At 44.6% G+C, this 15,799-nt stretch overlaps 1 protein-coding gene across 5 annotated transcripts in view; it reads left to right on the forward strand.

Annotated features, from left to right (window-relative positions):
- The window catches only part of ush (u-shaped), a 64,341-nt gene that overhangs the window by 40,675 nt on the left and 7,867 nt on the right, over window positions 1-15,799 (forward strand). For 3 of the 5 annotated variants that reach the window (NM_001272902.1, NM_001272901.1, NM_001272899.1), the window contains one exon: window positions 8,498-8,542. In NM_001272902.1, coding sequence (NP_001259831.1) covers window positions 8,498-8,542 — 45 coding nt within the window. Of the gene's footprint in view, window positions 1-6,571; window positions 7,166-8,497; window positions 8,543-15,799 lie in introns of those variants that run through there. The other 2 variants (NM_057432.3, NM_001272900.1) reach the window with 2 other exon arrangements.

Here is a 15,799-nt window from a genome sequence, read left to right on the forward strand (position 1 = left end):
TGAGGAATGTCCTTTTTGTGGCTGAGTTCCACACTTTCCCCCGCTGTGTTGGTATTTTGTCAATTTAATGGCTCGCTCGCTACACTGAGACAAACGGTCTGAGTCACTCCACTCCCCACTCGCATCGCAATTTTCCTTATCAGCGCGTTGTCCTGCGTGAACTCGTGTTTTGTTTTTGGACCTGCCTCCTTGCAGTTTGTCATTTAGCCGGGTGCAGTCCACTGGTCACAGAGTCGGATGAGGATTTATCATCCTGGCCCAGTCACAGTTCGCCCAGACCCACTCCCACCCACTCCCACGCAACAGGATAAAGGATAAGCGATTTATGTGTGTGAGTGTCCGAGTTTGCTTTAATGAACATGACTTATTTACAACCGGGGACATATGTATAGAACTGTCAAATTGAAGTTATTTCACTAACTAAATGAACAATGTTCCGTAAAGATCAAGGTTGAAATAAATAATACCGGCTCAAGTTTTTAAACAGATTATTGAAACAGATTGTTATGTGTCACTCATTTCCCCAACTTGCACATAAATGAAACACAAGACCCCATAAGTAATTTGTAATTTACGTAAATTGTTATTATCCTTGAAAGTTGAACCTTGATCTCCCCTTTTGGACGGGCCATTTACCACGCAGGACAAATGCTCTTTTATTTGACCACAACTTTCGCTGATGAGAATCTCTTGCTGTATTCCATGGTCAGAGGAAGGGGCGGGGGGCGGTGTCCTTGATGATGAGTTCTCTTTTGAGAGAAGCCTTCGGGGCAGAGGACGCAGTCATAAACTGTTATGATTTTATGGTGCGACCCAAAAACACTTTTCGGTCATGAGTCAGAGTCTCGGGACGATTCCTTCAGTGCCCCTGATATCTTCTCTGATAGTTACGCATATGGAAGACAGGAACAGGAAAAGGAGCAGGAACCCTCGACAATGGAAACAGGGAAGGAGCTCGAGGAATGCCAGCTGATAAGGTTGCATAGAGCAACATTTCCGATGAGGCCTTCGTCGTCGCCGTTGTCATCTCGCATCTGAACATATTACATGCATGTGTGTAAAATCAGAATCGGTAGTGAATCAGGGGAAAGTGGCCTCAGATTGAGTCAGTCGCAGCGTGTAGATACGAATGGAGTGTATATCAACTTGTGAAGACCCTTTAGAAGCTGATTTCAAAAATATTATAAAAAGGTGATCTCATAAGTCAGTGACTTACTCTCTCTCTAACCTTACCTCTCTCTCTAAAATTTTTTGGAAACCATTCCATTGAAATGGAATGTCTCGCCTTGACTTCTACCTAACGAGGAAGTGAACTACCCAATTCGTTACAGTCTGCGAATTGGCAGTCACTTCCTCGCAAATTGATCCGATCAAGCAGGCACCCAAAAGAGGTATTCTCATTGAAGTGGCAAAAAGAGAGGGAGAGAGCAACGGCGGCCATGGGTGCAATAGAGACGGCAGGCGTGTAAAATATTTTTATTGCACCTTCCTTTTATGATGGCACTTCCGGCTGCGATAACCGACATCGTCGCCGGCAGTTCAGCGTCATCGTCATCGTTATCCACTCGAGATCTTTTGACGCACTGTGGAAGCCGTTGACAGGACCAAGGAGGCAAGAGAGACAGCCTCTGTGCGACTGAAAGAGACCGAGGGAGGCCTAATGGGCGGGTTCGACAGAGACAGACGCGCCCTGGCAATTAGCCCGGACTTTGGCGTGTGCTGTATCTGCATCTCTACCTGCATCTGAATGGAAACCGACTTCGGCCCTCCCACATAGCTCCTTGGTGGCGTCACTTGCTCATTTGCTGACTGGCGACTGGACCAGAAACGTTTAATGTTTTACAAGCCACTTTTCAGCACAATTTGCGTACGGCGACGGACAGGGACAAAGCGAATGGTACAGGCACTGACAGGGCGAACGAAAAAAGACGTCGGCGACGTTGTCTTTATATCGGTTATAGGATCATTGACACTCTCGTCAACGTCGCGCCCCCGTCTCAAAAAGTATCGAACGTCGTCCTGGGCATCAGTGTTGCCAATCTGGATTTGGCTAAAATATTTTACGCCTTACGCAAGTCTTACAAATTCGGAAAACAGGGAAATCTAAAATATTTAGCTAAATTACTTTATCACAAATAAAATAACGAAAACACTATAAGTATCTGAGAATTTATAAATGTTTGTCCTTAATGGATTTTTTCATAGTGGTCGCCCCAGACACGTATGCATAATACCAATTTCTTGGCTAATTTAGCCACCTCTGTTGGCCGGCAATCCGTAGACCAAAAAGGGACGCCGACCGCGACTTGGCCGCCGAGTCTGGTTTTATGGCATTTCGGCATGACTTTCGCCTTCCTCCCATTCAAATGCGAGCGACTCTCTTTTGGGTAAAATCGAAAATGAGTCGAGCTGCCTGTGGGCTTTGTTTTGCTGGTTTTAACGACGTCAACTTGACGCCGAACTAATTGATGCGATAACTCGTGTTTATCACTCACTTACCCGAGAAACCGAGCCTCAAGTCGAGCCAGTATTCAAAACAGGGCGGCGCTGTCGATAGCGTAGAAATATTTTTGAAAGAGCGGCGACAACGACCAAGGAACGTTTCCATTTCCACTCGTTATCGCCCGCCATGCATTTCTGCTGCCGCTTTATCCAATATTTTAATCTCGCACTTACCAACGGATGACTGAGAAGCCGAAGTCACAGTCGAGACTCCCAGATAAGGAGTTTTACGACGGACCAAAAGGGAAGTATTGCAGGGTGGGGTGTTCGTGGTCTATAAGCAGTCAGCCAGAGAGGCAGGGCAGGGGGTTGCCAGTTGCCAGTGGCACCCGCATAGAGGCGGCTTCCTGATGCATTAAGCATATTTTATGACCACTTAGCGAACTCGAAACATGGACTCGAACTCTGAAGCGGTGGAGTAGCCAAGGGCCCCGAAAGGAGGTCAATAAAGCAAGTCACTCAGGGGCATAAATACGCATCTTTAGATGAAGATCAGGTACTAGGAAACAAAGGAACCTGACAATAAAAGATTGATGATCTTATAATCTGTTATACTGAGTCACATGCAATGAGTCACATTCTTTAAATAATTAATAATTGTGCATCCTAAAATGACCAAATAAAAATACCTCGAAAATACTTGATACTTGATATTAAGATACTTTCATAATATTTAAAATCATCAAGTACAACTCTTAACCCAGTTCTGAAGTCTTCCATTTGTAATCCTATTCCATTCACCTACTAGGAGGTCTGTCTGTTTACCAGAGATAATAACTCAAACTTCGGTCTGGCTCCCAGTTGAGTTCTTAATAGCGATTCACAGAAATATACTCGCATTTCGGGCGCCACCCAAGCCATGATTTTGAATTGTGCGGTTGCGGTACGCGGTATGAAATTTAAATCACTTTGATTGATTGCTAGATTAGCCCAAAAAGGAAAGAGACAGAGGGCTGGGGGACTGAGATAAGTGCACGAGTGGAGGAGTGGGTGGCTTTGGGGTCGGTGGTTTAGCTCGCACCTTGGCTTATGTTAATTGATTTAATTTCGCTACAATGAAGTCATCGCTTATCTGCCAGACTTCATAAATATGCAGGCTCCAAGGGTGAATTAAAAGTGGGGAGGAAATGGGAAGCGAAACTGTCAGCAGCTCAGCACCTGCTGTGTGGGAGCGAGAAAGCAGACGACAAGGGCGAAAGAGACGGACAGAGCCAACTCAAGGTTGAACAATTTTTGGTTTCTTTCGGTGGAAATGAGTTGAGCAACTCCATTGATTATATAACACCGATCCCCAACCTCTTTTCCGCTTATAGTAATGTGCGAGTTTCGAGTTACAACATCAACGACTTATGCACTGAGAGAAATATTTTTTAAAACATTTACAATAGTTTTTTTGTTGAATATATGACGAACTTGCTTCGCTTAGAAAATATTCAGTTCAGTTATTCAGCATTCGGTTGATAACCTAATTTGGATCAAGTATTGTAGCTAAATGTGACTTAACCAATTATATTTATTTCTCTGCACCACGGACTGTTCCCCAAAAACATGAGGGGTGATGAAGATGGGGAAGGGAAAAACGCAGACGAAAAAACAAAACTTAAGTAGATTTATTTCATGATAAATGTTTTTTCACAACAACAACAAATGCAGACTGTGCTAATCTTAACGATGCATCTACCCGAAAAGCGAACGAAATGAAATAAAGCGATGGACAGCGAAAGAGAGATGGAGATATACGCCTAGAGAGAGACGGCACTAGAGCCAGGCTTCAGAGTAGAAGTAGAAATAACCCCAAAAAAAAATAAGCAACAACTGTGTGTGCTGCTTTTGCCTTTTATCAGCGTGAGGATCTCTTATCAACTCGCTTGCATCTGCGCTCTCAGAGGACTGTTTTTTTGTTGTTCCGTGTGTGTGTGTGTGTGTGTGTGGAAAGGGGCATTGAGGTCAGAGCGGAGGGTAAGCGGGGGAGTGCCTCCAAGTGCTGCGTCATTTGGAATTGCAGAAAACACACTGAAACATAAATGGGGATTGAATAGGAAAATATTAATATTGAAAGAATAGTTTGCCATTTGCCATATATTATTTACTTAAAATGGTAAATATTAATTTAGTTTTACTTACTTGGCTACAGCTATTATTATTGTTTCTTTGTATTTTGAGAATATTTTCTTGAAAACGTTTCTTCGACGTAGTGCAATCAGCAGACGTTAATCTGTCGCATTTGTTCATATTTATGTCAATAAATGAGCACGTAACAACAATGTTACACATAGATACACACGCAAACAGAGGCAAGCGTGTGTACCGACTTGTAGCAACATAATTGCAAAACAATTGCTTCTGCCAGAGCCAAAAAGAGATCGCAAACGGGCGAAAAGAGAGGGCAAGAGCTGGCAGTTCATCACCCCAACAACAACAACCAGCAGCAACATCAACAGCAACGCAAAACAACCGCAGCGGTCGCATTTATCAAAAACCTTTTGCAGATATTCACGCATGAAGTGTTTATCGCTGCATAAGCTAAAAGCCAAAAAAAAAAAACAAAAACAAAAACACCCACAAACTGCTGAAAATTTAATCTAACACATAAGCTGGCAAGAAAGGCTAAAGTTGATGATGCAGAGAGTAACGAAAACTAGATACCCTGTTCAGGTGAAATTACACTGTGTTCTGACACTCATTTCTAAAGCATAGTTAAATATTAAATAAACTATTTATCTTATTGATCCGACCATATGCGTCCACAGAGAGTATCTTTTGGGTATCTAGGGTATTTCGAATACGTATCGAATGCCTTGAGCACCGTGGCTAGCCGAAGGGGGTTGCAAGAGAGTTAGCGGCAAGCGGCACGTTTAATGAATCTAATTAAAAGTCAACAATGGCAAACGAGATAATCGTCGCAAAGGCAGCCAGCAGACAACAACAAAATCCTCAGGGGGAGGGTGATTGGTTGGTTTTTCGTGGATATACCCCAATATATATGTATATGTATATATGTGCATAGCCACGACGTTAGGCCACAACGCATGCGCAACATGCTGGCAACAGCTGATTACAGAGAGCAAAATGAGAGAGAGCGGATGAGAAGGAGATTGTTATCGCTGGGAAAGAAGAAAAAAATTTTTTTTTTTTGCATCTGCAAAGTTGCCAGGGAAATGGAAATAAACCAAACGCCGATAGGAATCAGAGGCGGAGGTCGGTTGAGATGTAGATGGGGAGTGCCAGGAAGGAGCGAGAGAAAGAGTAGCAAAAGCAACATAAAAATAGATCTTGGTCGGGCGATAAGCTCGAAAGGAAAACCAAACCGAGAAAACGCCGAACAAAAGCCCCGTGAGCCAAAAGCTGCAGAATGATGATGGAGAGTTGATGGAGATGCAGATAGAAATGGCCATGTGGATGCGTCTGGTGGCTGGAGGAGGTGAATGATAACCGATGGGGAGACCTGTGCGAGATCTCACTGTACCACAAAAAAAAAAAAAGAAACTCATCAATTTTACAATGTACAACTCAAGTAAAAGTGTTGATCGGTCTGATCGAATTTAAGTGTAACTTAATTTGATCAATTTTGTTCGTATTTACAAAGGAATATTTATTTATTTATAGTACACTTACTTACGCACCCCATTTCGCTCGGTGCATTCAGATACAGATACAGAGATACAATTAAACACAAAACGCTTATCACTAAGCAATAATCAGAATTCCATTAGCCGTAGACGCGATATCGCTGAAAAGCATCTCCCTCGCGCACAGACCCACACAAGCACACCCTCTCGGAAAGTATCTTTGTATCTGTATCTGCTGCGCTCGGTGTTGGGTGTTCAGTGCTTCAGTGTTTGTGTATCCGTTCGCTGCTGGTTGGCTGGTTGGTTGGTTGGTTGGTTTTGGTTCTGTTTCTGTTTCTGCGATGTTATCTAAGCGCAGAGCTCGCCGCGCTGCGCTCCTTATCAGTGCTTTATCAGTTTTTGTTTCGAATAATTCCGAGGCGAGCGAAGGAAGTCGACCGCAGCAGAGAGTCTCGGCTAAGAGGTCTCGTCTCGTCCCCGCTCCGGCACAATATCTTATTTCAGTTGGCAGCGGACCGAGCGACGAGCGAGAGAGTTTCTCGGCTGCTGATACGAATTCCAGTCCGAGTCCCGGTACCAGTTCGAATCCCAAAGATAAACAACTTTTGGCCGGCGTCCCGGCATCAACAAACATCAGCTGTGCTGCGTCGTCATCGCATCGCCGCTCGGTTTGGTTCGCTCGGTATCTGTATCGGTTGTATCTGTATCTCACAGCGGCGCACGAAAATTTCATTACTCACCGCCGCACTCAGCCGGTCGGTCCGAGTCTCAGTTTGCTGTGAAACGCGGAGCGAGCAGCAACCACGAGCGGTACGCGGTACTAAAAATCGTCAGCGGCCGAGGGATTAAGAGCTACAATACGATACCGCACGTTCGTCATAACGAGAATTTGAATAATTGTATTACAGTGAGTAGTGAGTCAAAGAAAATTCCCACGGGAAGTGACAACATAATTGCCGCTTAAGTACGGCCCAAACCGAAAGATAGAAATGTGCAAGTGACAAAGTGAAGGAGCCACCAGTAAACCTGGATTATTTGCCAAGTGGATTACAATACACATATAGGGAAAACAATGCTTAGCAGCAATACAAGAGGTGAGAATTATTCATACACAGTTTTCTATGAAACACAATATGCTTGAATATGCTTTTAATAAGAAAAGCAAACTAGCAATTCTATCTGATTTAGATGTAAACAAATTATTCATTCTATTTGGAATGTTTGGATAATTATGTTATATTAAATTTGAGATCTAAAGTGAATGTATCATTTGTTGTTGATATTGATTGTTGAATATATGCAACAAATAAAACCAGTTAAGCAATCATTTTTCAATGCTTAAGTACTTAGACAAGTTACTCGCGATGATGCCAATTACAATCATGAACTCAAACTGTTTGCAAAGTTATGAGTGGTGCTATTATAAGATTTTCATTTAAGCCACGTTTAGCCGATCCCGCTCAATTTCGTAGAGCCTCGAATCAACCTGCACGTCATGTGTGGGAGGACTGCAAAAACTGAAAATCCCGCCAATTGCCATCGAAGCCAGCCTTTGGACCCAACCATGAGAAGGGAACCGAAAGTGAGCGGTGGATGGGGGTATGAGGGGACGTGGGTCCATTCCCGCCTGTCCGACTTGTCCGACACTGTAGTCCAAGTCCAAGTCCGCATTTCGCGTCCATGGCAGCCAGCTTTCAGTTGCTTATCAGTCGCCTATCTGCGCTGTGTGGCTTCACATTCATTCCACGGCCTCAGTTTGGCCCGGCTCATATGTATCTGCATCTGTGAGTACGAGTATCTGTGTGTGCTGCGCTATCTACGATCTGCGGTGAGCGAAGTAGAGGAAGAGGCAGAGCAGAGGAGCTGAATTAAAACGAAGGAATTCTGCGGATTGTTGTTATTATTGTTATTATAATTCCTTGAAGTGAATAATCAGCGAAATATAATCAAAAATGAGAAAAACAACACAAAGCGGAGTGCGATGTGCAGGGAGGGGGTACTCCGTACTGGGTACTCTGGGTACTGTAGTTTAATCGAGTGGAGTGAAGGCTTGGACACCGGCCTCGCAACGAACCAGCCAACTACTGTGCGTAGTAAACTCAACTTTGCCAACAGAAAAAGATGCAAAGATACTGGGCAAAACAGAGAATGGGTGGACAAAAGCAAACAATGCGGCCCTCGCAGCAATTATTATCGCTTTTAAAGTAAAACCATTTGGCTGGAACAATCTGCAGATATATATCTGCAACTATTAGTCCGGACTATGCATAAAGTTCAAACCCTATATATTTGGTATCACTTATTACATTTTTAGGGTATTCGCTTCAAACTACCACATAGATATATAGGCTAAAACTTAAAAGTATTTTGAAATGAACAAGCAAACCTCGTTATCATTTCCAACTAACGTCAATCTCTGCTTTCAGGTGATTGTTCCGATACCGCAGAAGAGATGACCGTCGACAGCAGAGGTAAGGCGATTTTAGATATAAATGTATGCATAGGAAAATCCTCCTCAAAGTAGGGCACATCCTGCCTGCCGCCTGTCCGTTGTCCTTTTGTCCGCCCTTCAATCCGCGATAAGTTTGCAGCTTAAACGAAATGGGCGAACGCCAAAAAATAAATTCTTATCTGTTCGACTGCAGGAAACAGGCGAGTGTGCCCATCCCTTTCTGTCTATGGCTGTCTCCCTCTGACAGACATAACCCGTTAATGCCCAATAATAAATAATAAATCCCGATGTGTGTAGACCCAGTAATTTGAACCCATCCCTGGCCTTGACTGCTGGCTGCTGATACTCTGCCAATAAAAATTTAATCCAGAAAAAGATGAAGACGAGAGCTCTCTAATTTAATACAATTTTTATCAGTGCAGTGGCACTGTTTCCATTCCCCTTGGCCTCCTGCGGTTTTTGTGATTCTGACACCTCAGACCCTGTGAACCCGTTCGTGAAAGGGTTGTGTGTGTGTGGTGGGGGGGGGGGGGGGTGAAGGGTGGCCACAACCCTCGTTTCAGTCCCTTCGATGGACTGCAGGAAATGACAACGGGTCGGGTCTGTCTCTCGCTCGCACTTATTATTTGTTACCCCTTGGCCAACCAACCCATCCCCTCGGGCGGAATTTTGACTTCACTCCGACATCATTGGCATCAATTTCATATCACTTCATAATCATCAGCAATGTCAACGTCATTGAGACGATGTCTCTGACCCGGCCACCACAACCCTTCTGAGCTGGCCAGGAGCGGTCTGTCGCTGCTTAGCTGCTGCTCCGAATTGAATGTTTTCAGTTGATAAAGGATGGTAATAAACCCCGAGGATTATCGCCAAGTGGATGGGAATTTATCTGTACAGCTCTAGTTTACCATTACGTTTAACCCCGATTATTAGGTGTGTTTAGGGTTAACTTAATTAATATTTCGTGAAGAAGTCTCATTATTTTCTAATAATAAGTGAATAATGTTGTAAAGCTCATACGAGTATATTCTCTATTTGCGTCCAACCTCTAACAATGAATTTCCAGATTATCCCATAATACATTGGACAGTTAAATCCGTTATCTAAAACCTAAACTCCGCTCCTGCGCTTTTTGGCTCGACATTCCGCACCATTTCGCTGCCATCTCGAGCATTCATCATTAATAATCCCCCGAAACTGGCGGCAATTGGAGCAGGGTATCCCATCCTCCATCCTCCATCCTCCATCCTCCCTCTTCCCATCTTCCTCCTTCCTTTTCCCCTGAAAATCTCAGCCCTTCCACGTGGCGCTTTTTGTGCTGCGTCAGTGAAAGATTTCCAGCAAACGAACACCAAGGGACCACCAAGGCCAGATGGCACCGGGTAGCGGGGAGCACTCGAGTGGCCAGTGGGCGTAACTGTTCGCCTAAAAAGTGGGCGTTTGTCTGGGCTAATCTTTATCTGGCTGTTGACACTCCATGGCGACGCCGAGCGACCGAAGAGCCGAGTTGGCCAGTCAGCCAACAACATGGTGGGGAGAAGCGTGTGGTATTCTTTTGGCATGCCCTCCTCCCAGAATTCCTACTTTTTTGGCCAATGATTGGGATTACCGCTCTTTCTAATCGGCTAGTTGGGTTAGTTGGATTGGTCACCTTCGGGATACTCAAGAAAAATCCTTATAAGGAACGTAAGAGATACTAAGTATGCAACTCAATGGAATAAATAACTTAATGAGTTCGAAATGTATCTTGTTGACAAGTATCAAGTATTACTCAGCTATTTTTATGGACCATCTTTGCTGTAGGGTATTTCACGTTCTATATGACCCTGCCTTGTGTCTTGCAGGTTTTTCTGAGTCCGCCCCTTGATGTTTGTTTGTTTGTGGTGGCTTTTGCTGCTGTTTGAACGCCCCCCTCTCTTCGCATTTCTTCCTCACTTGCTGGTGAATCTGGTGTATATATATGGTGTATCTGGCGATGATGATGATGACGTTGCTCACTTTTGGAGCTCTTCAGTTGTTGTTGCTCCTGTGCAATGTACTGTAAGCGCATCTCCCTGGCCCCGTATGTATGTATCTCTCTGTGTGTGTGTGTGTGTGTGTGTGTGCTTGTATCTGTGTATCAGTGAGCGCCTGTGTGTTTGGTTTTTATCTATGAAATTCATGAATGCTTCGGCTTATCTTGCAGAATTGCATACTTGCAGCCCAGGCTCTCCCCCTTTTGGCCTGGCTTTTTGGTTGGCTGCTCCTCTGTAGTGTGCAGTGTGTTGTCTGCTGTTGGCTGTTGGCTGGCTTCTAATGGCGCTAAGTGGTGACCCCCTTGCTGCCCACTCCAACCATCCCAATCCTCTCTAATGGCATTTTATCTATGGCATAATTTTTTATTATGTCTCCCTCTGTGGCCGCGCTGTTGGCTTAATGACAATCCAGCCAAACCGAACCGAAAACCGAACCAAAACGAACCGCACACAGACAGCGAGTCAAATTGTTAGATAGCTTTTCGGCATGTAATTAATCATTTGACATGGTTCAAGCTTCGCGGTGCGAGACGCAAGGTTTCCCTATCTGCGTTTTTTTTTTTGGGGCTCTTGTTTATGCGGGAAGCATTGCAATTGCTGCGGGCCAAAAGCGAGTGCAACAACAAAAACATCGACAGCAGCGGTAATCGAAAAAAAAAACCATTACACGGCGCTCGACCTTATCAGCTGCGTTCCATCAACACACAGCCCTTACCCCTTAGTTGAGCCCGCTTTCTTTATCCTTACCAGAGAATATCAAGCATACGACATGTGGGCTGGCATGTGGTAAGTGCACTATAAAACAGTGAAAAAAGTTCATGTTTTTGGTGCTTACTATTTCCCCGACTTATGATTGCGAATATAAAGCTTTGAATGCCTTTTTCGATCCATTAAATTGTGGTGTCGGGATTTCAGATAGCCAAATACATTTTATACTATTTTAACAATAAATTACCACCAAGAAGAGGTTCCCTTTCGGTTGCGATGAAATATTGGGAGGAATAGAAAGAGCACACTGAGCGAAAAATTCTTGGAAAATAATAAATAAGGTGTCCTTTAACTTGTGAAGCTATGTTATTCATATTAACATTTGCAAATTCAAAATTTTAAATTCTCTGCCAACTCCCTTTTATATTCTAAAGAATTTTCAAATAATTCTCTCATGATTTTTTCCGTTATGTGTGTGGATAGCTAAAATAGCAGCCTCGTAATCCTTTTTGCGGCGTGGCATTTATGAAATGTATTTCCACCTTATCGCTGGCCACAGATCGCAGCTGGTGGTCCTGCCGCTCCTCCTGTTGCCTACATTCCCCCATGACCCTTGGCCCTTGGATTCAGATGATGATGATGATGATGATGAGTTCGACTTGGGGGCTTTGGTCATAAAATGCTCGCATCAAGTCGAAGGAAAGTCCTTTCTGCCTTGTCCTTGCGGTTGCGCAGACAAAGGAGTCGGCAAACGGCGAAGAAAGGACCAGGGGTTGGTCTCACTTTTTGCGGTGGCCATAACACCAAGCGCAATCCTTTGGATAAATTTTCTTATCTTTGCCGACCAGACGACGATATTATTTTTAATACAACAACCGAAATTTGTATGTTTGTGTGTGTTAGGGTGGCTCGTAAATGTGCGTGTGTGATTTATGCAGTAATTTTTTTTATATATATAGCAAGCATTACAAAGCTCTTTATCATTCGGCCAAAAATAAAGAATTCTGTGGAAATGAATTCTATGCCCCAATAAAATTTGAATTTCGCTTGGGGACGAACTCTAATGGCTTGACCGTCGCTTTAGGAGCATCCTCAAGACTTACGAGGATTGTGTTTTCGTACGTTTAAAGTCATTTCTACAAGTTTCCACAAAACTGGAGTTGATTTTCTTTCCGATGACGCAGAGCACGTAAAATATTAAAATATTATATGGAGCACAGAACCAATTAAGCATATGTCATATGTCTGCCGGCAAGTTAATCTTTGCTGTTGTACTTTTAGATCGCTCTAACTTAAATCGGTTTAGGTCTCTATTGAGAAATCACATTGAGCAGGGACACACATCTGTCAATCAATTAGCTGCATGTCAGCACGCCGCCTTTTCATCCTGTGAATTCCATTTCTTTTGCTAGTCATCTGAGTTGGACTTGGACTTGTATTTCCATTAACCCCTTTCACCAGCTGCCCGCCACCCCCTGATATTTTACCACACGCTCATGGCTGTTTGTATTTGGCTTTTAGCCGTTTTCCGACTGCTAAACTAACGCCTGAATGACCCTCGTCATTGATGTTGATGATGCTGATTGCTATTGCTATTGCTATTGCCTTTACTTTTTCCTGCTGTTTCCGATGACTGCTTATTTGTACAAATCCAGTGCGAAATTCAATCAACTTGCGAAGCGCATGAATCGAATGGAAGCTAAATCTAAAGGATTTGTCAAGTCAGTGCTGTGTGCGCGATATTGGCTACTGAATGTTGATTTTAGGGTTGGGCAAATCCTCAAAATCATGCTTCAAACTTTCAGAAATTTTAAAACAATTTCTAAGCTCATTACAAGCTGTTAGCAGGCAATTGCTTCCATCATCTCCAAGTTGCCCACTGTGGTTGCTCCCAGCATTTATGGCTTATTTGCTGCCTGTCACTCACTTGGCTACCTCCCATCCGGCACTTCTCCGCTCTCCAATCTACTCCGACCTACCCAACTCACCCAACGAGTGGTGCCCCAAAAGAGCAGCCCTCCGTTCATCCCATCCTCACATCCTCTGCCTTCGTGTGTTGCCTGGCTGCAATTTTGCCTCCTTTCGGCTCCATTCCCCAGCTCAAAGCCTGCGCCACACAGACGCACACACTTTTTTCGGGGCCTAATTGGTAGGTAATGATGTGTCTGACTCGCCGCTTTGTTGTTGGCGGTGCACTGCAAAAATCGATTCTGCAATCGCCTACCAACAACGTTTTTTATTTATTTCTGTACTTCAACTTAGTGCAAGCCCGGCTTAGATCAGCTAACGCACTAAAAAACCGTTTCAGCTTTATTGCACTCATGCTGAACACTGCGAGTATGGTTTACATCAACGCCAAATTTCTCTTTGTGTACATACAACCAGGTTGCGTGCCCTTTGCTGCGCTGCCAAACGGGCTGGCAGCTAAACTCCGCCAGGAACTTGAAGCGGGTACCCAACTTGGTATTGAAGTTGGACTTCTTGGGCTCCTTGGCGGCCTCTGGCTTTGTAGTTGGCTAACTGCCTGTTGTTGCTGTTGTCGCTGACTGCGCGCATCTTGTTAGCAAGTCGCCCCGCTTTTCTCCGCCCCTTCCCATCGGCGACTCGTGCTGTGGGGTCCTTTATTTTACCTCCTTTTCAGATTGTGAACTGGCCGTGCTCCCCTCTTTTTGGGAATTCCATTCCCATTCACACAGCTTGCGGGCAATTTTCGCGCCTCTTTAATTTACTGCTAAAAAGAAATACCAAACCCTAGTGCTCCGTTTTGTTGCTGTTGTCGTGATTGCTTGATGAACACATCAAAAGTCATCAGCACAAGAAGAAAAAAAAAACGGAGCAATGAAGTCAACACAATGCCAGACACGATTTTGGACTTGCCACGCCCCGCCGCCCCCTGCTGCCCTCACGAACTGCACAGCAGTAACAGTAAAAGTAAAACAGTCGAAAGAAACAAGCTGTTGCCGTCGTGTCTATAAGGGAAAATGGCCCGAATGGAAATGGAGTCGCAGGCGGGGGAGCAGGAACATCACAATTGAATTGTGACTTCTTGGGGCAGTTGTCAGTGGTTGATTGATCTGCAGAAAGCGTGATTTGTTTACAGCAATTGCGAATGTTGCTGCGGTGGCATGTTGTTGCTCGTCGAAGTTCAGCCGATGTTGCTGCTGCTGCTGCAGCTGCTGTTGCTGCCATTCCCACTATCAACCGATGGTAATCGAAGGAAGCGACATTTATGCAAATGCCAGGTTGTTTAATAAACGCAAATTATGAGCCCGGCAGCAACATGTTGCAGCAACAGTCGATGGCAGATTAGCGACATTCATACTTGCACTTGGGTCAATTTAAATTTGTGCAACAGTGGCAGCACGGCACGGCAGCAACTCCTTGCCGCAGCAGCAGCCGCTCCAGCAGCACATGAGATTGTGGGAGCAACAGGCAGCATTATTGTGTTCGGCCAAGATCGCAATTGATCAGTGTGTTGGTGCTGGTGTTGGTGTTGCAGTTGCAGTTGCAGTTGCAGTTGCAGTCGCTGTTGCTGTTGCTGTTGCTACCCGACGACAACAGTTGCTGCTGTGCTGGTGCTAGTGCTTGTGCTTGTGCTTGTGCTTGTGTTGCTGCTGATCAAGCGATCAAGCACCGCAGCCAAAAACAATCGGCGCTGAGCGTGCTCACACGAAATTTTCAAGTACTGCGACAATTTCCATGCCCCCAGCCGCTGCCTTGTTATCAGCGCGCCATGCAACAGCAACAGCGACTGCAGCACAGGCAACAGCAGCAACACATCTCAACAGTTGCATCAATTGCTCAACATTGAACTCTGGGCATGGGCCCAGACGATCACCCCTCCTGGGGACCCCCTTCGGTCGCCCCTGCCCCAGTCCCTTGTATCATTTGCACGTTTTTTAATTAAGACATCAAAAAGAGACTTTGACTTGGGCGATTTCAAGGAATTGCCTGCCGTCTGTCTTTGTCTGTGCGCCTTGTGTTTCGGTTTCTATAGATCGAAGATATAGTACCACATACATAGGTTGGACTACAGAAACAGTTGAGGTGCACATAATAGAACTGCAGAGTAAAGTTTAGGATGATGATGCTTTGATACCTTACAATAATATACTTGACTAGGCAATAAACAAGCCGAGAACCTTGAAAACCTATTATTTTGACCACAAGTGTATGCATTCTCCCACTCCCACAACTGCAAGCTCTTAATCTGATCCCTCCCTTGACATCAGCAACTTGAGTTGAACCAAATGAACTAAATTAGTTTCGCTCGGAAAAGGAACTTCTGTCCGATGCCTGTTGACTTGAATTGGGCGATAATGCGACGAGAGGAGCCGAAGAGTGCAGCAGCCAAAGGTTGAAGAGGAACCAAAATTGCTTATCCTCGGATCAATGGAATTTTACTCTCCGGGTTCCCATAGAGACAAACGAAAGAGGTGCTGACTACAGGAACCAAGCCAGGAATCGAAGTTGAAGCTGGCGAAAAAGAGCAGTGGATTTGGCGAGTAAATCACGAATAGCTTGAGAGCCCCCAAGATATGAGAATGTTG

The sequence above is a fragment of the Drosophila melanogaster genome, chromosome 2L (assembly GCF_000001215.4).
Source record: "Drosophila melanogaster chromosome 2L".
NCBI classification, from domain to species: Eukaryota; Metazoa; Arthropoda; class Insecta; order Diptera; family Drosophilidae; genus Drosophila; species Drosophila melanogaster.